Source organism: Elgaria multicarinata, chromosome 9 (genome assembly GCF_023053635.1).
Source record: "Elgaria multicarinata webbii isolate HBS135686 ecotype San Diego chromosome 9, rElgMul1.1.pri, whole genome shotgun sequence".
In the NCBI taxonomy this organism is placed as follows: Eukaryota; Metazoa; Chordata; class Lepidosauria; order Squamata; family Anguidae; genus Elgaria; species Elgaria multicarinata.
Genome location: NC_086179.1, coordinates 93,353,520 through 93,378,658, shown reverse-complemented (window position 1 = coordinate 93,378,658; position 25,139 = coordinate 93,353,520). Strand labels below are relative to the sequence as shown.

The window sequence follows — 25,139 nt, the reverse complement described above, 5'->3', positions numbered from 1 at the left end:
GGTTCCCTTAGCACCACATGTAAATTGCCCCAGTCATACGTTCTGGAAGGCCTTAATCCCTGGACATGGAAAAGTAGCTTTCAGACATGATTGGAAACATGTGTTCCTGAGTACGTGTGGTAAAAAGTGTGTGCTGCTCACAGTAAAGGCATTTTACATACTGCATTTCCCCTCGTTATATGGGAACACTTAACCCTGATTATGTATCACATTCAAGGCATACACAAATTATCAGGTGACTTATTTATTTATTTATTAAATTTTTATACCACCCAATAGCCAAAGCTCTCTTGGTGGGTCACAAAAATTAAAACCATAATAAAAAACCAACAGGTTAAAAGCACAAATACAAAATACAGTATAAAAAGCACAACTAGGATAAAACCACGCAGCAAAATTGGTATAAGATTAAAATACAGAGTTAGAACAGTAAAATTTAAATTTAAGTTAAAATTAAGTGTTAAAATACTGAGAGAATAAAAAGGTATTCAGCTGGCAACGAGAAGAGTTTAAAATGTTTTAGGATGTTTTTTAGGATATTTTTAACAATGTATATTATGTTTTAATTGAGTATTATGTATTTTATCGTTTATTGTTGTTCCCTGCCTTGATCAAAATGGAGAGGTGGACAAGAAATATTATTATTAATAATAATAATAATAATAATAATCTTTATTCCAACCCATAACTATATTCTAAATTCCATTATACAAGGAGGAACATGACTTCTATCAATTTATTTATATTTATTTATTTATTACATTTTTATACCGCCCAATAGCCGAAGTTCTCTGGGCGGTTCACAAAAATTAAAACCATAATAAGACAACCAACATGTTAAAAGCACAATTACAAAATACAGTATAAAAAGTACAACCAGGATAAAACCACGCAGCAAAATTGATATAAGATTAAAATACAGAGTTAGAACAGTAAAATTTAAATTTAAGTTAAAATTAAGTGTTAAAATACTGAGAGAATAAAAAGGTCTTCAGCTGGCGACGAAAGGAGTACAGTGTAGGCACCAGACGGACTTCTCTGGGGAGCTCATTCCACAATCAGGGTGCCACAGTGGAGAAGGCCCTCCTCCTAGTAGCCACCTGTCTCACTTCCTTTGGTATCCTTATCAAGGTTTCTTTGGGAGAGTAAGGCCACAGCTAGCCCTAAGGTTTATCCTGGGATCATCCAGGGTTCGCCCCTGCCTGAGCACTGGATCCCGTGTGTCACCTAGATGAACAGGTTTGACCCCTGGACGATCCGGGGGTAAACCTTAGGTCTAGCTATGGCCGAAGTCACAGTTATACAGGACAGGGTTCTACATGTATTGGGTTCTACATTGCCAGGTCCCTTTCGGTGGCCATGAATCATTTTGCAATTTGATAACCTCTCATCCTTATTTTCCATGTAGTGCGAAGACTAGAAGAGATAAACCCCCACCTCTTCCTCAAATCCTCTGGTACATGCAGAGCACTTGGGGCCAGGAGAGTTCAGCTTCTCACTTTGTACCACACTGTGCAGACACTTGCAATTATAAATAAAATAAATAAAAAAGCAGCGGAATGCGTTTGCTTCTGCTGCAGTTCTGCACATTAAAGCATGAAGTAAATGAGTGACTCCTTCCCTTTTTCAAGTTCCAGAAGATTTGAGGGAGGGGCACAGTCAAGACAACCACAAAGAATGGCTGGCTATCACGACCAATTAAAATACGTGGACCCCATATGTGTACAAGTGGTTCATGGGAGCTTTGATAATACTTGTAGGCTTGTGTTCAAGATCCCAAAAATTCTATCTGAATTTAAAATAAAAAGTATGTTTCTAGCCCTTATGGTGGCAGAGTTACATTTGAATACATACATTATAGCATGTTTAACACTCCTGCATAAATCAATGGGACTTCGTGCTTTGCCTTAGCAGAGTTTTTACAAGACGGCAAACAGTAGAAATTATAGATTAGTCACAGTCAGATAATGAAAGAAAAATTACTCACTGGTGATTCCAAGGATTTGATCGTAGCTTTCAAAGGTCAGTAAAGGCTCAGGGAGCTCTCTGAGTAAAGTCTTAAGGATAACAGCAGGGATGTGGATATCTCCATAGTCATCAAAATTTACAGATTTTCCTATATGAGAAAACACTGGTGAGTGACCTACACATAGGTTAAGATTTACTAACTTTTTAACCTTAATCACTATGGTGGATATAACCCTAAAAACAATCATAGAATCATAGAATAGTAGAATTGGATGGGGCCTATAAGGCCATTGAGTCCAACCCCCTGTTCAATGCACGAATCCACCCTAAAGCATACCTGACAGATGGTTGTCCAACTGCCTCTTGAAGGCCTCTAGGGTGGGAGAACCCATGACCTCCCTAGGTAAATGGTTCCATTGTCGTACTGCTCTAACAGGAAGTTTTTCCTGATGTCCAGCTGGAATCTGGCTTCCTGTAACTTGAGCCCATTACTCCGTGTCCTGCACTCTGGAAGGATCAAGAAAAGATCCTGGCCCTCCTCTGTGTGACAACCTTTCAAGTATTTGAAGAGTGCTCTCATGTCTCCCCTCAATCTTCTCTTCTCCAGTCTAAACATGCCCAGCTGATTCAGTCTCTCCTCATAGGGCTTTGTTTCCAGACCCCTGATCATCCTCAATGCCCTCCTCTGAACATGCTCCAGCTTGTCTGCATCCTTCTTAAAGTGTGGTGCCCAGAACTGGACGCAATAGTCAAGATGAGGCCTAACCAGTGCCGAATAGAGGGGACCAATCTAAACCAATGGGCAGATGTGACTTTGGCTGCCTGCCTTTTTCCATCCTGTAGTGCTCAAACCCACTTTTCATAACCTTAGCAGACACTTGCAATAGCTGTGACTTGATCTATCTATCCATGTTCATAGTTTTGTATATCTAGGAGGAGAATTCATGAGGAATCTATTGATCCTTCCTTTCTCTCTTCTGCCCTGACACATGCCAGAAAGTAAACTGTGTATCAAGATGCTGAGGAGGAATAGACTATCTGATATCCCAGTGTAAGCCATGAAATAGCCTCCTGTGCACAGTTCTGAAAGTGGCTTCTACCATCAACCAGAAACTTCTGAATACATTGACTAGTTTGCATGACACAATAAGCCACAATGGTTTATTTTTTGGGGGGAAACATGATGGTTTATCATGTCATCTACATGAGGTTCACCCCAACCACGGTGTCTTAATAAGCCATCCTGATAAGCCATGATAAGCAAAAATGGGACCGGAAACCTTGACCTTCTCTCTAATTTTTCCCACTTGCACACACATCGGCAAAAATTTTTTGTGTGTGCTTGTGTTTATGGTCCTGCACAGGAGCGCAGCAATGGGAAACCCATGTATACTGGCCTCCCCACCCCTTTGCACCCCTTCATTATTCCCAAACATGCCAGGGTGTAAGGGCGGGGGGGAACCGTTATCCTTCAGTTTTCTGCTGCTGCACTCCAGTGCACCATCGGGAAAACGAAAGAAAAAACGAAAGAAAAACATCAGCCAATGAAAACCCCAATGCAAATCAATGAAGATCACTTCCGTTGACTTGCATTGGGGATTTAAAGCTGTCCCGTGAGGAAAATCAGGGATGGGCAAAATCTACCCACCCCACCAAGTACTGGCCTACCTCCACAATCCTTCGTGGGTGGGTGGGTGGGTGGACAGCTACCCTAACCCCAATTTTCCACTTTTTTGTTTGTTTTTGGAACCTCTTTTGCGCAAAAGGGTTTCCAAGAGCAACAACAACAAAAAGTGAAAATGGGGTGTTTTTTTTTTTTTTGCCAAATTCACCCCCCCCACACACACACACACACTAAGGACTGTGGGGGTGAGCCAGTCCTTGGTGTGTGGAGGGTGGATTTCGCTCCCCCCACCTGCATTCTCAGCAAGGGGCACCTTTAGATTTCAATGGAATCCATGGGATTTACAGGTCCTTATTCAACTCCACAGGAATCTAAAGTTGGGGGTGAATGCTTTAGGGGGGGCAGAGGAGGTATGGGGAGGCCCCAGTGGTGAGGCCCATTGAGTGCCCCCCACCCTGACACAATAGGGGATCCTGCTGCCTTTAAGATCCTTTCTCCCTGGGGAATAGGGTAGTTGGTTTGGGATAATCTATGCACAGTAGCTTATTTGTCCTATAATGCAAAGGATACAGTAGTTCATAAACTACTGCGAATAGCTTATAAGCCACTATGTCTTAAAAGTGGAAAACCCAATCATTATGTCTGGTCCACAGGCTGCTGTGTATTTCTCATCATATTTGTAGTGCCTCTTTTGTAATAGCCTATTATTATTATTATTATTATTATTATTATTATTATTATTATTCTATTTATTTGTATCCCGCCTTTTGCTCAATACTGGGCCTCAAGGCAGCCTTACAAAATTTAAAACATATATATTTTAAAACCTATGAAAAGAAATAAACAGAAGTTAAAAATATATTAAATATATTACAATATTAAAACATTTAAAATACATGCCATTTTAAAAAGTCCTTCGCAAAGACGGAGGCCCAGATTATTCGCCAAAGGCCTGCTGGAACAAAGAAGTTTTTGCACACATGCTAGCTGCAATCATATGTACAATTCCCATACTAAAATAACTTCTCTGCATCAAACGGCAATTACTTCAATGGGTCTAAGCTGGTTCAGGTATAAATTCTCCACCTTGGGTGGTTTATGGATAACATTATTAAATGCATATTTATGTGTTCCGAGAAATTAGATTCCAAACTAAATACAAAAGACAGAAATCTTAGGTATTCTAATATTTTTCCTTCTGCAGCAGCAATTGCTTGTTACTCATCTAGCTGCAAGATATTTGTTTTATAAAGGCTTTTCACAAATTATAATTTTTTTGTCATCATAACCATGGGAAAAAAGCACTCAAGGCAAAATGGCAGGCTGATGCCTCACTGGGCAATTTTTAACTAACTGAGGAGCTCAGAAGGCAAATTAGTGCTTACGGAAATCCAGGCTGCATTGCACTCAAACTTCATTATTCATTAGTTGACGCAAATCGCTACGAGGTTCCTTTTATGACATTAGGAATATAACTGATTATTCAAAACACTGTAAACACCTACTGTTATTTTTCAGATTGTTGCTACTTGTCTTGAAGCTAGGGTGGCAGCCTTTAATTAGCTGAACCAGGAATCAGTCAACTAAGGACTGGATCCATGAATCAAGCGACACTTTTCAAGCCCTCAAAAGGACGGTGCATTTGTATTGAAGCAACAATAGACCCCTGCCACACAGTCAACGACTTTAGAAACTTAAAGAAGACGTGCAAATGTGTCTCTGCAAGTATAAAAAGAAAAGAAAAAAAGGTGGTGCTGCTGGAGTGGGGGTGAACATATGAAACTGCCTTTTTAGACCGTTGATGCATCTGGGCCAGAACAGTCTATTCGGAGAGGCAGTGGGTCTCCAAAGTCTCTGGCAAAGGTCTTTCCTAGTTTTGCCAGTTGAGATCCTCTTAAGTGGAGAGTCTAGGAATTGAGCCTGAAAACTTATGGGAGCAAAGACTGTTCTAGGAATGAGCCCCCCCAAATCCCACTGAGTGCATCTAAAGTAACTCTTTGGATGCCTGCCTAATGCTTACTGTGGATCAATTTTAACTGGTCAGGCTAAAGCTTAAGATCCCAGTGGTTTATTTTAAAAGGTAGGTGATTAATCAACTAATAATTCTTTAGATCCATGGAGGCTTTTCAGCCTATGGGTTTGTGATTCATCAGTGAAGTCATAAAGGTGACAACATAGGCTTACCAACATTAATGTTATTTTAAAAGCATTCTTATTTTTTTTCATCAGCAGAATAGCAACTTACCCAGATTATAAAGTTTCTGAATCTCTTTAATACTTTGTATGCTAGCTGACCTTCGAAACAGTCCTTCTGCTTTGAGTCCTGTGAAAGAGGGGGAGGGATTAGTGTAATTGCTCTTAAAATTGGTTTTCACCAACATCTTTCATTGCCCCTGAAAACGGAGGTCTCAAATGCAAAGAGGAAGTAATATTTGGGTCAGTATGCCCACAAATGGAGGTGTTGCATCCTTCTCAATTTCACTGTTTTCTGCGGTTGAGAACTTGGTTCGCTTTGGACAGATTTCCAAACAGTTAATCATTTGATTGATGGGAATTTATGTAACAGTTAATGCTCTTATGTGATGAGGATCGCCTTGTGTAAAGTGCTGATTAAGAAATGTTTCCTTTTAACAGGGGGGAGCTGTTTAATTTTTCCCAGGTATGCTTTAATTTAGAGACTTGCAGCAAACCTCATTGAAGACATTAATCTGAATTACAGACAGCAGCTGCGCTTGTCAAAACCATTGTTTCGGACTCACATCTTTCTTACTCTAGCAATGTCATAACATCAAACCTTTGCTGTACAAGCTTCCTACCAGTCTTGAGGACAGAGCAGTTTTAAAAGTATAGCACACAGACAGGAAATTCTGTTATAACCAATGTTTTAATATGAGATACCATTTCTCAAGCAGCTTGACACGAGAAGGAAAATCTCTTGTTTTTTGAAGGGAAAATACATATACATACAGAGGTTTTCAATAAATGAGCCATGCTGAGTTAAATAAAGGATTTTTGGGTGTAGATTTCAGAGATATGTATTCAAGACTTTTCTCTTCTCCCAGGCAGTTAACAGCATTTAACAATGCTAAGTTGGTTTGTTTTTAACGGCCCCCAGAACTGTTGCTGTTCTTTCTATACTGTTGTTTTTATGTTTTTGATGGGTTTAAATTTTGTATAGTTTTTAATGTTCACTGTTTTTAACTTTTGTAAACCGCCCAGAGAGCTTCAGCTATGGGGCGATATGTAAATGTAATAAATAAATAAATAAATATAAGTTCCTGATCAGACATACATATTCAATGAATTTATGATTTATGGAATAACTTTGGCCAACTCATTCTTATGTCCAAATATTATACAGTATGTCAAATTATTTCAGTCAACTTCCCAATAGATGCCTATGAAACCACTGAGATACCCGAGGGCAAGGAGGAAGAAGCTGGGGTACTAAAAAATATAAAGTCAGCTGAGGAAACACAATGGTGTTGACTCTGAGAAGGAAGGCCAAGGAGACCAACCCCTTCCTGAATAATATTAGGGTTGTCCATTGTACAGCAGTTGGGGTTAGTGTCTGTGCTAAACACATCCCCATTTCTGAGGCAACTCTTACGGCTCAATTCAGAGAAGGAGCAGTGTACTTCTTATAATGAATAAGCCGAAAGCTAATCTAATACCTGATGGAGAATAACTCATTTGAATTGTGCTTTGTCAGCACCATGCACATGCAAAACACACACACACACACTCTCACACACACACTATTACCTCAATAGAGTAGTCAAGGACTGGAACCCTATGTTAAAGGACAGGAATGCAAATGTGAATATTTTAGTAAATGAGCGCTTGCGGCTGGAGTGGCCACACATTTCTATTTTAAAGCAGAGTTCCCCATTGATTTTTACTGGAAGCTCTACTTAAAAATCAATTGAACAGTTTAGTCCAGGATGTGAAGAAAGCTTCACTTGCCATTTCCTGGCCTTAAAAGCAAAACATCACTAGTGCATAGTGTATGCATAACAGTGAATAAAAAATATTTGAAGCAGATAATTGTAAATACAGAGCCTTTATAAATGCCCTGGAAGTAGATGTTCATGTGTATGCTCTGCCATTTTGATGCTTGAGTGTTGGACTCTTGTCTTTCCTTGTTTATAAAAACAGCCAGAGGAGGACTGCTGAGTGGATAATAATTCTGGTGAACACCTTTTTATGGCAACATGTGATTCTGTCTTGCCTAAAAGAGGCAGTGGTAAGAAAAATAATAATTAAAAAATCCTCCCTGAACCCCACTGTACTGGATACTTTCTGACCCATCTCCAATATTCCATTCTTGGGCAAGGTGTTGGAGCTCTGGTGGCTTCTCAGTTCCAGGGATTTCTGGATGAGGTGGATTGTCCAGATCCATTTCAATCTGCTGTTGGGCCTGGTAAAGGGACAGAGACTGCTTTGGTTCCTTTGGGGACAATCCACACTGGGAACTGGACTGGGCAGTTTTCAATACCATTGACCATGGCTTCCTCCTGAGACAACTGTCTGAGATGGTACTGGGAGGCACTGCTCTCTGGTGGTTCCAGTTCTTTTTATTGCTGTGTTTTTTAATTGTATCTTCTATTATTTGTTCTGTTATTGTTTTAATCAAGTTTTTATTTATCTATGATTGTAAGCTGCCTTGAGTGCCATTTCCTTGCTGGAAAGGCGGAGTACAAATCAAATCAAGTCAATCCGTGGAATTGCCCCTCCAACTCACCTTGCACTGGACCATCAAAGGTTCTGAGCCCAGTGGCCCTTTTTACTCATTCTATCTAATTCTGTGTTCTGATGAGCTAACAGTTTTCATTGTATAACCTTTATTGCTGGAATTCCGTTCTCACCTGACATCTGGGGTAGGACTGGATGGCCTTACAGGCCCCTTCCAACTGTACTATTCTATGATTCTATGATTTACCCTGCTTCATCACTAATCACCTTTTTTAAAAAAAAACAACAGTGTAAAAGCTTAACTGCTTCTAACACTGATTTTCAATTCTTATCCCTCTTCGACTTGCCCCTTCATCTCCTCTTTTCAGCCTCCCTCTCGTCTCATAGTTACAAAAGGATGGAATTAGACGTTACGTGGTGCCACTGCATCATCCACTTCCCTACTACATATTGCAGAGAAGAGGGCAGTGTGTTTGACAGGGTTGCCGTGTGTAGCGATAGCCTTATGTACGTCCTAACATCTTGTTCTACCCTTACATTGTAAACCTGTGCAGCAGGGACAGGTTTAATTTTTCTATATACGAATCCAAGCTGCTGTAGATATATGATAAATACTTAATATTATTAACAGCCCCACCCCACGCCTCATCTCTTCAGCCAATACAAGTGTTCAGAACCACCTACAATGAAGCCTTGCATGGAACTGTACCACCTCAGAAGGCATATGAAGGATCATTTGCAACCGACATCAGATTTTGGCCATGTAAAGTCAAAGTAAGTCTAGTGCAGATTTCTGTTTGATTTGCTAATTTTGCACAAGTAAGCCAGGATTGGCCCAAGGCACTTTGCTGCCTGAGGCAGAGTAGCAAATATCCACATCCCAAGTCAAGGTGCCTCGTATCATACACAATTGGCTGCCCTTTCATGGTACCTCAAAATCAGCTGTCTGAGGAGTTCTTTCACCCTGCCAAAGGGTTGGGTCAACCTTGTCATGAGGGTCCTTCAAACCTGTGATACCCTAGGTGCATTCTGAAGTAGTCTGAGCTGATGGCAGCTGGACAAACATCTGTCAGGGATGCTTTAAGGTGGATTCCTGCACTGAGTGGGGGGGGGGTTGGGCTCGATGGCCTTATAGGCCCCTTCCAACTCTACTCTTCTATGATTCTATGATTTAGAAGTGGCTCAGAATGATTGCATTAGCTGTCAGAAAGCCCGCCACCCAACACGCTGCTGTTATTTACCCTGCATACCTCCTGCTTAGGCCTACAACACTAATTCCACTTCAATGGTTGCTGGGGTCTCTTGCCTCTTTCATTAGGTCCTCCACCCCACCCTCTTTTTGTTTTTTGAGCGGCAAAACATGCAATAAATCAGAGGTGAGTAGAAGGTAGATCTCCAGAAGGTTTGGACTTCCAACTCCCAGAAGCCCCTGCCGGCATGGACAATGGTCAGGAACGCTAAAACTTGAAGTACAAAATATTTGAAGATCTACTTTCTGCGGGAAAGCGCCTCTACCCTTCCCTGCACTACACTAATGGTAAAGCAGAAAAGCCCTTTCAGATTCTGATGCTACAAGTGCTGCCTTTGACAACATTCTCCAGGTAACACTAGCAACCTACATAGAGTTACCTGGTGAGGAAAGGCTGGTGCTCCTGCCTATGTACCAATGCACTCACTGGTTTCATCTTTGTACCAAAATGTGTAGGCTGAAATTTGTTTGCGCACACACAGTCATGCAATTTTTCCACACTAAAACTAATTTCACCCCACAATTCTTTTGTCTAAAAATAATGTAAATTCTTACCTTTTCTTTTCAAATAAGATACAGTGTGCTTCATTACTGGTGGGATTAATTCACCTTTGTTTTTAACCTTGAGGCTGTTTGAGTAAAGGAAAACAGATTGTAACATAATTTGAATAAGATTTGAAACACAGCAGTTTTCTTTTAGAGCCCGTTGATACTTCAATATTAATGGACCCCAGAACTGTTGTTGTTTAAAATGGATACTGTATAATGTTTTTATATTTTTTTATGGTTTTAAATTTTGTATACTTTTTAATGTCCACTGTTTTTTAACTTTTGTAAACCACCCAGAGAGCTTCGGCTATGGGGCGGTATATAAATTTAATAAATAAATAAATAAATATGAATCAATTTATTACTGCAGCAAGGTATGAGGACCTCTGACTTCCTTCTTGCTTTTCCAACAATGGCTCCAGTCTAGTTGATGACTGTGATACTTTTCTCTGACCCCATTTCCCAAACTGGTATAGTGTTTGCTAGATACCATGACAAGACCCTACGTTGCCTATCCTCCCCCCCAACTTATTTCAGGTATATAAAAAAGTGTGTATTTGGGGGGAACTATTACAACCAAGCATAGCAAAAAGCATTTCCATTCACAACATTTTGCAACACGAATTAATGAAAAATAATAAAAAAACGGATTTTACACTTCTGTTTTAAATAGATATATAGTAATATACATATATCTAAAGAAGTATTCACACAAGATTGGTGACTAGGATATACATTCAAATGCAGTGAGAGCAGTAATATCTTCAGACCATTGAATGATAGATGTTGGGTGTTTATGTTTCCAGGCTTGTAATACGAGTCTTTGTGAACTGCAAGATCTCTCAGAATCTACTTTTGCTGTCCATCTCTTACCACCACCACCCCAATTATGGGAAAATTGTTTAAAAATACATGCACATCTGTAATTACAGATTTTCCAGTAACAAAAATTATGCGAGTAATAACTTCTCAGCACAAAAAAGTCACCAGTCATCACAATGGCATTGTCCATATTACATCTTTAGATGTGTTGGTTATTACGTGGTTTTTATACTGTGGTTTTTATGTTTCTGATGGTTTTTAAATTTTGTATACTTTTTAATGTTTACTGTTTTGAACTTTTGTAAACCGCCCAGAGAGCTTCGGCTATGGGGCGGTATATAAATGTAATAAATAAATAAATATAAATAAATAAATTGCCTAATATGTGAATGAGCCACCACAGATTAAGAACTATAGACATTTCAATGCACCTCCTAGTACCGTGCTTTTCAATGGAGTCTGTTTGTGTATTTAGCTGCTCTCCCCACGGCCCGAGTTCAATCCCAGTGGAAGCTGGTTTCAGGCAGCCGGCTCGGGTCGACTCAGCCTTCCATCCTCCCGAGGTCAGTAAAATGAGTACCCAGCTAGCTGGGGGAAAGGTAATAATGGCCGGGGAAGGCAATGGCAAACCACCCCGCTGTAAGGCCTGCCAAGAAAACGTCAGCGAAAGCTGGTGTCCCTCCAAGAGTCAGTAATGACTCAGTGCTTGCATGAGAAGTTCCTTTCCTTTCCTAGCAAACTAATAGTAAGCAAATTATCTGTAAACCTAACTCATAGACATGTCCTTAGTATCCACAGAGATACTTCCCCCTGTTATCCATAGATAAATCCATTAATCTTAGATTCCATAAGGGCCCACAGGCCATAACCTTTCTGCAAATGCCTTCCCACCAACTTCCTGATAAACAGGTGAATAGCAAGAGGGCCTGGCCTAAATAGCTGCATCTATGCAGAAGCACTGCAGCAATCCTTGGTGGAGGCAGATGTCCATCCTAATCACTTTTGACCAATCAATTATGGATTTCTGTGGCTGACCCAAGTCTACATAATAGAATCTGTTTCCTGGCTCATTCAGTTTGACAGCAAAGGTCTTCCGTGTTCAAGGAAACATTGGGGGTCCTAGGAAGTTTATGAAAGGTTCCTTCCGTCAGAGAATTAGTAATGATGACAAGCTTCTGGGGACAACATTTTGTCCTCTATCAACGAGCTTTCTTCAGCAGAATGTTGCATATGTTCTTGGTTGCATTTTCAGACTGGACCAAGAGGGTGGCCTACAACTGCCCTGGCAGGTGCTCAAGGTTTCCTCAACACCAGTGTTCTTGTGGAAAAGATTCCCAGAAGATAGAATGTTTGAGAACTCCCAAGCACATGAAATTCGGAAAACCCTGCTCTATAACTCTAAATCTCTCCCTCTCCACCTCCCCAATCAAATACCCAATTTAAGCTATCAAATTGAGGTTTTTTTTAAATAGGAGACTTCTGGTTGTTGTTAGTGGGGAATTTTGCCAAATAACAAGTACCATTTATTGTTCTCAAGTAAGTCAAGGACCAGAAGCAGAAAATGTGCTAGCCATTTCAGTTGGATTTTCTTCCTTTGCCTTGGCAGTCCACAGCAGGGCTCCTATTAAAAACGACAACAATGGCTATGTGTGATATGGGACTTGGCCTATATCATTAGCAGATGGATGTTAGGCTGAGAATCAGAAAAAGGAAGGGTTTGTGCTGAACTTGGCAAGACTTCTTGATCAAGGGATGCTCAAGCCGATGTACTTTTTATCATGCTGATTTCATCTTTTATCACTTCACTCCTTTAAAACCATAATTAAAAGAATGTACCATTTATTTTTCTCAAATGCAAAGTCATGCCATGAACAAAACTTATAAAATAAGCTCATTAATTTATGTTTAATTTGCACTCCCACAACTTTTGGAAGTATTGGAAAGTTGATTGCTATTTGCTAAAATTGTATGAACTTTTATGATACGTGGCCAAAAAGGAAAAAAAATGGATAGTATAGACCTGGGAGGGGACTTATTATTTATTTATTTATTTAGCACCATCAGTGTACATGGTGCTGTACAGAGTAAAACAATAAAATAGCAAAACTCTGCTGCATAGGCTTACATTCTAATAGAATCATAATAAAACAGTAAGAAGGGGAAGAGAATGCACCAAACAGGCACAAGGTAGAGTAAAACTAACAGTATAAAAGTAAGATCAAAATCAAGATGCTTGGAAGGGGTCTCAAGCATATTACTGTGCAAGCACACCTTTCATTCTGTCAATATAACGCAAAGTCTTACAGTCTTCCCGCCCTGTTCTTCATTTGCTTCGCTGTTGTGATACTGCCATAGCAATGCGAGCAATGAGACTACATGCAGAATGACAGCAGTAACACCGCAGTGGTGGAAGGCAGACAGGACCTGGGCATAACGCAGGTTATGCACTAGCTGCTATGAAACCCATAAAGACATTCATTTCACACTTTGTGAAGCAGTCAGGTACACAGTTGTTCTAGTGGTACTTGTTACTGTCAGCACAACATGAGAAGGGGAGAGAAATGTCCCAACTCTTGAAGAGAAGAAAAAAGGAAAGGAACCTCTCGTGCAAGCACTGAGTCATTACTGACTCTTGGAGGGACGCCAGCTTTTGCTGACGTTTGCTTGGCAGGCCTTATAGCGGGGTGGTTTGCCGTTGCCTTCCCCGGCCGTTATTACCTTTCCCCCAGCTAACTGGGTACTCATTTTACCGACCTCGGGAGGATGGAAGGCTGAGTCGACCCGAGCCGGCTGCCTGAAACCAGCTTCCCCTGGGATCGAACTCAGGCCGTGGGGAGAGTTTCCGCTGCAGAAACTGCTGCTTTACCGCTCTGCGCCACACGAGGCTCCTTGAAGAGAAACACCTCTTAAAAAGTCGCTGAAGAAGCAATAACCCTCGTGGAAGGGGGCCATATTGAACTCGGTACTGGAAGCCAAGTGTTGGCATAACAAAGTTTAACTGTGGCCATAGCTAGACTGGGCGATATCCCGGGGATCACCCCTGTGTGTTCACATGAAGCACAGGGGATCCCGGGAGCAGGGAGGGATGAGCCCTCCTTTTCCCTGGGATCTTGCCCTACACTTCTAGCCTGCTTTTTCCGCGGTCTCAGGCTGATTTTTATCTTTCCTTCTCTTCGATTTCACCTCTGACTTGGATTAACAAGCCCAAGGATTTGGGTAACTATGAATCTCTTTATGCTTTTAGACTTTGGGACTTAGAATATTTCCAAGTCTTGGATTTTCTCTTTCACTTTAACTTCTGCTTTTATTCTTCACATGCCTAGAGGAACTTAGTAATGTTTCAACATAGCTTTTAGATTCAAATAGTGTGCAGGAGGAAGAATAGGGAGGGTTCCTATTCTTGTTTTAGTATAGTCGAATGCGTTTTAGTTTAGCTTTAAACCGCAAGTAGTAAACAGAAGCATATAAGGAGGAGTCATAACAATGCTAGAAGCTCAAGCTGTTTTCTTATTAGCTAAGTTTGTAATACCTGCTTTGGCAACTGCAATTCTTTTAATTAATCTTATATTTGCATTTCATTCTCTTTTCTTGTAACCACATAGAGAGAGAGATTGTATACTTATATAACCACCATGCCACATGTTTAATTTTGCAATTTTTATAATAAATAGATTCTTATTTACAATCATGTCTGTGGTGATGCTTGTCAGTTGGAATTAAATGTTTGTTGGATTGGATCAGCACTGGTTACCCACCGGGGTGTTTCGGACCCATTTAGTGTAGGTTCTGAGGTTAAAAAGGACCAAATTTACATTGGTCAGACAAACGTTCTTGATGCTGCTGCTACTGCAGTAGTCAAAGAGAAACTAAAGGGAAAGGCAGGAGCGCTGCCCTCTAGGCATGCAGAAGAGGCAGGGCTTCCCGACTAGAAGGGCCTTGCTAGACATATCTGAAAATCCGGTCGGGAGGAGGGGCGAGCCCACGCTGCAGCTAGCGTGAGCTGTCACCCCAGTCTACACGTCGACGCAACGGGGTAAAGGAAAGCCCCATCACGTCAGCCATTTTATTTTCTCTCTTAAAGGGGCCATGTGCGCAGGAGCGCACCAATGATGAAGATAGGATTTTTTTGTTCTTTTTGCTCCCCCTGCCCCCGATTCCCCCCCGCCCGCCCGTGATGTCCGATGCCCGCCCGCGATGTCCAATCCCCCCGCCCGCCCACGATGTCCGCTTGATGTCACCTGGGCCGCGATTCCCCTCCTATCTCCCCTGGCCTCCATTTCCCGCCCCCCAATCTCCCCATGGCCTCCGTTTCCTGCCCCCCATGTCCCGTAGACTGTGATTCCTGCCCCCATGTCCCCACCGTAGCCCTGATTTTACTCGGGACTAAAAGTGGTAGCTAGGAAAAGCGCTGGACCTGGCTACACGTCTGTGGTCTCGGGCTGAGCCCGAGACCCAGGAAAAACCGAGCCAGAAGCGGTGCCGGTTGCCCCGGGCCCAGGTGAGCCCGGGGCTCGCACCGGGCTAAAGCCCTGTCTAGCAAGGCCTGAAGTCTCAGCTCTAGAAGGTTCTGACAAAAGCTCTACATGGGAGCAGAACCCACATGTGTGATGTACAGAGATCACAAAGAAGAACACATGAGTACTCCTCCAGCAGCCTTCCTCAAAATGGTGCCCCCTTATGTTTTTGACTACAATTCCCATCATCCCTAATCAGCATGGCTAACCAGGAGTATGGAAAGATTCCATCGTTCTTTCAGCAACTTAGTAAAAGAAATTGCAGGGCTTACTATTGGAGGCTGACCCCAAATTGCTGAGTTGGGAGAGGGGGTCTTGGTGGGGGAAGTTTCACTGGGGGAAGCAGCTTCTTCTTTTGTTTCATCCGAAGATTTTCATCATGTCTAGTCGAGGGAAATAAATTGGATATTCAAGATCAATTTTGACTCATACATGTTTCTGAGAACAAATTCACACAAAAATGTAGTAAGTTCCAAAAGAGAGTCAAATCTGATCAAGGCCTTAATTTCAGATTGCAATCTCTTCATGCAGTGATCTCTTCATGACGATAAAATATCATCAAACGTGCCATTTTCTAGGCTTGATTATTTTCCTGTGGCTAAATTATATCTCATTTTACCTGATAGATAATACCGCCTTGTATTTTTTGCATATTGTACCTATATGGAATATCATAAAATGACAAAATACATTGTCGGACCTCCTTTTCCTCATAGTTTCTGTTTGCAGGTTTTAAAAGAATATACATTTTAAGGAATGTGTGAAAAAGCTATTTAGGCTCAGGCAAAAAAACAACAAAGACATGGTCACGAATCTTCCCTACCAGTATCTACAGGACTGTAGAATAATCATGCAATTTCCCATTTGCCCACTTTCTTATAATGAGGAGAAAATGTCTCCAGAAGAGTGGCAAACTACACCGGGTCATCCTCCCACTACTGCACTGTAGCACACTGCTGCATTATGTTTATTCAATGCTTACTTCAGATAGGAACGGGGGGAAGGACACAAAAATGTTATCTATGAGCTATTCTCCATTGGCTCCAGGCATATCTTTGGGTGTGTAATGTACGGTGTGACCTGGGGCCACCCATAGATATATAGCTGCACCTCCCCACTGGCCATTTCTGCAATTGTGGAAAGACATATGCTGCTACGATAACAGGAATACACCTGGGTAGCTGCAGCTATATGTTGGACGCCTCAAGTTGAACATTACTTTCTCCACATTTCTGGAAACCTTCAGGCCTTCTCTGTGAGCTGGTTTGCAGATGGGTTGCAGCGTATGCTGGCGGCCATTTTGAATGTACAAGCCATGGTAGGCAATCACCATGGCTTATTGTGTCATGCTTATATGAGTTAAACAAACCTTGCATAACCCCAGATTGATTTCGGGAACCAGAATGTTCGACCATATAACACCTGCTCTGGTCTGCTTGCACTGGCTGCCTGTATGTTTCCGAGCCCAATTCAGGGTGCTGGTTTTGACCTATAAAGCCTTACACAGCTTGGGACCACAATACCTGATGGAACGCCTCTCCTGACGTGAATATACCCGGTCACTACGTTCAACATCTAAGGTCCTCCTCCGGGTGCCTACTCCGAGAGAGGCTCAGAGTGTGGCAACGAGGGATGGGCCTTTTCGGCGGTGGCCCCCAGACTATGGAACGATCTCCCTGACGAGGCTCGCCTGGCGCCAATGCTGCTATCTTTCCAGCGCCAGGTTAAGACTTTCCTCTTTACCCAGGCTTATGGCAGCACATCTTAATCACCCACATGTTTATTTTTTTAATGGTTTTTAATGCTTTATGTGTGTATGTTCTGTGTTTTAAAATTTAAAATTTTGTATACTTGTTTTTATCTCAATTTTGGAATTTCTGTAAACTGCCCAGAGAGCTCTGGCTATGGGGGTGGTATATGTGTAATAAATAAATAAATAAATAAAATAGACCATGGGTTATGCAAAGGTTGCTTGATCCTGACATGGACCATCTTTGCACAACATGGTAAGCCATGGCGACTGCCTGCCACAGCTTCAATACTCAAAAAGGGCAGCTGGCACATGCCACAACACCCATGGCAGTGATTGTGAGAACCAGGATGGACACAGCCCCAATAGTGCCATGTTTCTCTGGCTACATAGCAGCTGCATAGGTCCCACTCACCTCCTTTTAGACAATAAAGTTACATGAGAGAGAGAGAGAGAGAGAGAGAGAGAGAGAGAGACCAGCACAGCACAGTGTTGCAAAAGAAAATGCAGTGCCATGAAAGTTGCAAATGCCAATTTTAGCGCTCTTCTACTCTTTTCTCTTTGGGCTTATATGCCCTGTAGTTTGAAGGGAAAATACCGGCCTTCACCATAGCACAGTGCTGTGTTTTCACAGCCACCCAGACACCCTCTTTTCAACAGCAAGGGCAGTGAGCGCCAGGATTGCCAGTTTCTCTGCTCCATTTCAAAAGTTGTGGGAGATAATTCTCCAGGCAGAGAAGAAACACACAGAACAGGGCAGCGACCTCTTGAACATTTCATATGCAAGGCTGGGGGTGAGGACCGCATCACACGTTGCAGGCTTTTTAGATGCACATCTAAAATGCTGTACACATACACTTGAAGATGTGAAGTGTTCACACGAAGCCAGGACATACTTGTATTTGCAAACACATTTATCATAATCATACACACTGCTCATTTGGGAGCCACATGGACAGTCTTGGTTGCCACTAAATAACGTGCAAAACAACTCTGAGTTAAAAGCATAATTCTATCACAAGAGAGAAGTAAAATTCTTCTTGTGTGCCAATCACATGATTGTTTATTAAGTACAGAAACATGTATGGGCATTTAATTATTACATATTTACACAACAGTGTACAAAAATCTACCAGCCAGCAGCAGCCGTGCTCCTAATCAAGTGCTCACAATCATGTTTATATAACATTGATATAAAACCACTTTCTGTCAACAGATCAAAAGCATTTCCATGTAAAATTTGGAGCCAGAAAGCATTTTACAGGTACTTCCCTCACCCGGACATTCATATAAATCAAAAGAAATTAACAAGGGTTGCAATTAGGAATGCTTTTGGAATACTTCATTGTTCATATATTAAAGGCCCTTTTGCAGATGCACACACAAGTTTAGCAGAAAGTATTGCTAATATGTCATATTAACACATACTAGCACCAAAAGAGTTACTTACAAGAGAACATTTTAAAATGTAGATTCACATGTGGATTATAAATGTGCTGGTGTAAAGGAAGAAGTCTTGGGCTCACTCTCTCCTTCCCATCTGTATAATCATTAATGTGGAACAGAGACTATGGCCATGGCTAGACCAGGCCTATATCCCGGGATCCTCCCTGTGCATCCAAATGACACACATGGGATCCCGGGAACAGGCAGGGATGACCCCTCCATTTGCCTGGGATAATCCTTAAGTCTAGCTAAGGCCCACGTTTAAATGGCTAAGCCAGGTAGGCATCCACTACATAGCCCTTCTACTGTGAAAAAGAGGTTAAGGTATCCATTGCAGGGGCGTAGGTGCATAGATGTGCATCTGTAGAACAGTGTTTATGCCACAATTTCAAGACAATGTAGAAAAAGCACAGAATGCTGTAGCAGCTAGTGCAGAATCCAGCTTTCTGAATCTAAACGTTTATTTTAAAGCAGAGAGAAAACCAGTTTCTAAAGCTTACAGCTGTTTTATGCTTGAAAGTGAGGGTAATACCTGCTGAAATCTCAGAAACCAGAAAGGTAGCTGGTCAGTAGTTTTTGTGCAGGGCTTTAGTGTCCTCTGATGACTAACAAAGTCATAATAAATTATGCAAAACAGCAACAATTACTGAATAAATTATTCAAAGAAAAGCACACCTCCTCAGTTCACATAATTGAACAGGTTGCACAATTCAGCCTTGCTTGGTGCAGAATTTGGATTTTGAGTACAGAATTTTCTTCAGTACAGTGTAAATATATCCCTAATAATATTCCCAGTGGGAGAGAAAGCATGAGCCAAAGGCTTAGTTAGGCAGCCTGCTACATATATATAACCCAGGATCCTGTGTAAGCAGGTATTCTAAGCTGAAATTCCAGCCTCTGCAGATATTCAGCCTTACTTAGACATTATAACTGATAAACAATGCAGCTTGCAGGATACAACATAGCTAAAAATAAACTAGGCATATCAGAATTTTAATCAGCTAGAAACTGGGTGTAGTCCTCTGGAAAAACAAAATAAAGGAAAACATTTTCACATAAGAGCATAAGGAAGGAAGGAAGGAAGGAAGGAAGGAAGAAAGAACTGCAAGGATTGTTTAGAACGGATCACAAACCTAATAACTTCTTCAGGGATGTTAAGCTGGTCAAATTTAAGATGGTCTCTCAGGTCACTTAAGTAATTCAGATAGATCACCTTTTTTCCAAACTTGTGACTAAAAAATAGGGAAAGTATATAAATGCAAAAATTAGTATTGGGGGGAATATCTCCTCAAATGCTTACTTTATATTACAAAACCTAACTGTCAATATGACTTAAAATTGGGCCTATAGTTGAAGCAGTACTGACATGAGATGCATTCATTTTTATGTGATCAAACATATACATACCATGCTTGAGTTCAATTTGAATAAAAATGACTGTCTTCCATCTGAATGTAACTGCTATTTGCATAGATATGAAAACCTTTGTCTTGAGAACTCCACAAAAAGCATTATTTTAATGCAGCATTAAAAATGTATGAAAAAGCAGGTGTTCTGTTAAACCTAATGTTAAAGTTTCTACGTCAAAAGTTTTTTTTAAAAGCGCCATATTGCTGGCAATATGATTACATATTGGGCCTGTAGAACCTGACAGCAGGTTCTACAGGCCCAATTTATCACTGCCATGATAGTATTGGAAACACTTTCCTGTTGTCTGGTCCCTTTCAGTTTTGGTAATGACTGGATGTCGGAATCACATGTGCAGGATGAATTCTGTGGTTCCTCCCTATACAAGCATTGCTTGACCTCTGTTTCAAAGATAGGTTTGTTGCAAATGAGGAATGCAGTATTATATAAAAATAAAACTTTTATTGCCTCAAACAAACATAGCTTCTAACTAACTTCTCTCCAGCCCTGACGGACTCCTGAGAGTGCTGAGTCACTGACTGCTGTGTCACCTCCTGATTGGGCGAGTAATTCCTTCAATCAAAGTCTGTGTCCCTGACTTCCTCTTCCATCTAACTTCCTGTGTGTCTCACTTAGTTCTACCTATTGATACAACCAAAGCACTGCTTGCATGGTCAGAAATGACATTCCCCCTGCCCTATCTCCACGCCCACCCACATGGTCCTCCAGACAGATATTACTAGATGGGCATTGGATGACTAATTTTGCGCACAACCCAAATTTTCTCTCCCTTTTAAATGGGATGCTTCAAACCATTCAACAGGGCCAAACTGAGGTCCTTGCTGGTTTTCTGGAAATATTTTGGCAGTGTCAAAAAAGAAAAAGAAAAAATCTGTTGATTTTCAGCACAAAATGAGAAAATATTTTCTTATTTGTTTACACTACATTTGTTTACACCCCACCCCACAAATTCAATTAATTTCAGTTGGCCTTAGTGATGCCATCACATAGCCAAATCTGACTGGTTCAAAACCAAAGTATCTTCATTATAGATTGGCTCAGATCGCTCATGTGACCTAAAACACGGAAAGAGGGCAGAAAAAGTAACAGAGAGGAAAATAGTGTTGAAGCAGGAGCATCTAGGGGAAATAATGGTACCGAAAAGGTGTGTTTTGGGAAATATTCCCCCACCCACCTTTAAACACTAATTTGGGCCCTGAAATGGAAAGAAATATTCAAGAAAGCCCTAGCACTCAATATGCATCAAAGCTTACCACCACCACCATGTGATACATAAGCAATGTTTTTATTTTCTTAAATAAAGTTCTTATTTGTGTTTTTCATGAGTGCATTGGCTAGGGGCCAGAACCCCAAAGTAATCACATGAATCAATACCAGAATAGACAAACTTAGGGTAAAAAATGGACTTTAAACATTATTTTCCATTCTGTAAATTGAACTGAAATAGGGATAATCTCATATTATTCAGTATAGCATTGAACACCTAACTAGGTATGCACAGGCTCCCTCTAGTGGAAGAGAGCAAGAATTAAGTCAGGGTCCTGCTTTACTTAGAAGGAATTAATTAACCAAAAGAGGTGGTTTCTGCTAGAAAGGAAACCATTTTACAGAATTAACCCACTTGATCCTCATTATGTACAACCTATTTAGGCCTTCCAGCATGCTCTTCCACGATAAGTTAAGCATTTATTATACACTGAAGCAGTGCCTTAGAGACTACCAAACGTTATTAACACAAACAGCTTTACAATATATATATATATATATATAATTTGCTGTTCACTTCAGCAGGGCTTTTCATTCTGCAAAATGTACTGCCATATGGAAGGTATATGGTTTCACTAATTTTATTGGCACAAAATACAGCTCTGTCTCCCTTCCTGACTGGCAAAAGCAGGCTAGGGCTCCATCACACCTACTTTTTTTCCTGGTTTGCCTCCGCAATTTCCACCTCCGTTTCATTAGCGAGTCAAGCTAACAGTCCCTTTCACGTGTGTTTCACGTGCGCTTCAGTCTCTTTAAAAGAAATAATAATGGCGGGAGCGACGCATCTCCCTCTGAGGTCGGCGCGTGCCACGTGTGAACAGACGGGAAGACCTTGCAATTAAAATATCGCGAGATCTTCACCCTTCCATCCTGGTAAATGGCTAGGTCTAGCTAAGGCCCAAGACCCAGAACACAGAACTGGCCTGGTCCCTGCTCAGAGAACTTGGGCTCTATGGCTGCAATCCTAAGATTAATTCCAAGGAAGTAAAGTCCTATTGAACTCTGTGAGATTTATTTCCAAGTGAACATATTTAGGATCAGGCAGTAAGTAAGTAATGCAAGAGAAATGACCGTATCCAACACCAGCAAGGGTCCCAAAGTGATGTTATTTTGTGTATTCTATAACACAGATGTTTCTGGGAATCCACTTAACAATCAAACAAACAAAAGTAAATTGTCCTTCAGTTAAACACAAGATTGTCTTCAGCGAGACAATACATACCTGATGAGAGGTTTAAAAATGTTCCAAATAATTTTTATGAAGTTGGTTGGATGTACAATGTAGAGTGCTTTCAGATTTTTCTTATACCTGCAGAAAAGAAAATTAAATTGTTAGGAGACTTCTGAGTGCTACGTGCTGTAGTGCAGAAGAGCTGCAATTGAAAGAAAAAAGTTTTTATTACTGGAACATTATGCAGCATTCCTTTCAAGTACGTCTAATTCAGAGGAAATTGAATGAAAAGAGGAAATGGTCAGTCCTGATGGAGCTGAAGTAGTAAAGATTATATAGCTATTACATTACAAACCAGTATCTAAATAGTTTTGTGGATGTAATAATGATGGGGGAAAGTGTATCTAAATGATAAAAAGATTGTGGGGGAAATGGAGAAAGAAAAAAGAGATAGAAAGAAGGGAAAAGGTCTACAGAAATTCAAGTAGAAATTATTTTATTCCAGTTTCCACTATTTTCTGTTTAAAAAACCAACCTTCACACTGGAACAAATGCCTAATTTCTTTAAGATTCCTTTAAGTATTTATTTCTGATATATTTTGCTTTGCATTCCTAAAGACGCCTGGAACAGATTATTGAACAAAATCGTCACACAGCCCCAGCAGAACCAGTTCAATCAAGACCTTTTCATACATACATACTTCTTTATTGCGATCCGTAGATCCATAAAAAGAAAAAAGAAAAAAAAAACAACCAAACAAACAAACAACCACAAGAATCAGACATGAAATCATACAGTTAGAGCTATTATCAACTTTAGTCTAATACACAAAGAGCTCTGATCCTGGCCGCCACTGTAAGAAATTTAGCAACAGCCAAAGTTACTCTTGAGGACTTATCTTCCAGCAGAAATTTAACATAAAATTTGTCTGAACTTCTGGACAGTTTGCTCAACAATGGGGTGATCATAAGATGGCGGGCCTGATTATAAAAGCTACAGGACAGAAGGATATGCTCCATCGTCTCCACCTCCGTATTGCTACAGGGGCACCGTCGTTCCTGATAAGGGACACCAGCATATCTGCCCTGAAGTAATTCAATAGAATAAACATTGCATCTGGCCTTGGAGAAGGCAATACGATATTCAGCGACCGACAAGTCAAGACCTTTTCTTTATGTGCTCTTTTTCAATTAAAAAACAAAAACAAAATGGCGGGCGTGACGTCCACTTCCTCCCAGGACGTCGCGCGCCACGTGTGGACACCCTGTGACAATCCCGGAAGCAGGTAACTCTGGGATTGCCCCACCTCCTTCCGCCTGCACCGTATGGTGTAGACATGCCCTGTGTTACTTTCTCAGCTCCCTTGGAAGCAGACTGAAATAAAAGGTAACAAGCCGCAAATGGGGTGATGGAAGGGGAAAGCAACAAGCCTGTATACATGCCAGACATGTACACATACGCATGTGCACAATGAGGTCAGGGTATAAGCAAGTTCAAAGTGCTCTTCATCCTCCTCCTGCTGACCATTGTGGCTACCCTCTCACAAAGAACCCGTTCAGACGACACGCTAAAACATGCTGCTTAACCACAAAATGGTTAATGGAATCCTTAACCATGGTTTACGGTGTCATCTGACACACGTTTTCCCTAACCATCTTGCCCGTTAACCACATTGTGCAACATGGTTAGCGGTACTAACCATGGCTAAAAGTGTCGTCTGACACATGTCTGTGGTTAAGGGGCCGGGGTTAAGGGGTTAAGGCATAGAGCTTCCAGTAAAGAGTTGCCTAACTAGGTGGTGCCGCTCTAGCCAGCGGGCTCTATGGCTGCTCTGGACTGCTCACTGCGGCTGCCATTTCGCGTTTTGCATTAGTTTTGGAGCAATTTTTGCTCTTCTTAGCAGAACATGCTTACAGCAGAGCTTTTTAAATCCCTGCTTGCAATTTCCCCATACGAAGTATCCATTTCTCCGACCTCGTTGAAGCTCCATTACACCCCTCAGGTTCTGATTACTGTGGCGGTGCTGCCCGATGTGCTAGCGCAGCCGTCGCGGAAGGCTTCCGCCTCCCCTCTGATGACTGTAGAGGTCTAGCAGGCATGGCGATGCAGAAAGCAAAGGAAGCGCTCACTAAACAGGGCGATGCATGCATGTAATGGCTGATTTCATTGGTGCCTGCTCTAAAATGATGGCCGTAACTGCCAGGGTTCCTAGCACTAGGGCTGCTGGGATACCGGGTGGATCAGTTGAAGGAATCAGGTGCTCCACTAACCACTTTGTGGTTAGCGTGTGGTTAAGGAAAACTTAACACCAAAAGGGTTAAAAGTGTCATCCGCTCCCATTTTGCATGTGGTTAGTGTTAACCACAGCTGGCCATGGTTAAGTTAACCACAAAGCCCAGAGTGTTGTCTGAACCAGACCAAAGTATTTTAAAATGGAGTTCACAATAGGCACAGGGGCTGCTCCCTTATGTACCCCCAAATAGGCTAGTTACAATTGATCTATGCCGAGGTCAATGAATTAAGAAAATTCTGATGTCACAGTCTGACAATGCAGGAACCAGAATAGCCATGAAGACAGAGACTTTTTAAATCTGCCAGCCACTTTCTTCGTCTTAATAATCATATTTAGCATTTATATTACATTTTTAGTGTTCAA

At 41.3% G+C, this 25,139-nt stretch overlaps 1 protein-coding gene across 3 annotated transcripts in view; it reads right to left on the bottom strand.

Moving 5' to 3' along the window:
- Nucleotides 1-25,139, bottom strand: part of ARHGAP8 (Rho GTPase activating protein 8) — a 50,088-nt gene that overhangs the window by 11,391 nt on the left and 13,558 nt on the right. The window contains exons 5-10 of one of the 3 annotated variants that reach the window (XM_063134336.1): nt 22,534-22,620; nt 19,751-19,849; nt 15,694-15,804; nt 10,092-10,165; nt 5,838-5,915; nt 1,988-2,116 (exon numbers count right to left, since the gene is read on the bottom strand). In XM_063134336.1, coding sequence (XP_062990406.1) covers nt 1,988-2,116; nt 5,838-5,915; nt 10,092-10,165; nt 15,694-15,804; nt 19,751-19,849; nt 22,534-22,620 — 578 coding nt within the window. The remainder of the gene's footprint in view (nt 1-1,987; nt 2,117-5,837; nt 5,916-10,091; nt 10,166-15,693; nt 15,805-19,750; nt 19,850-22,533; nt 22,621-25,139) is intronic. The other 2 variants (XM_063134337.1, XM_063134338.1) reach the window with 2 other exon arrangements.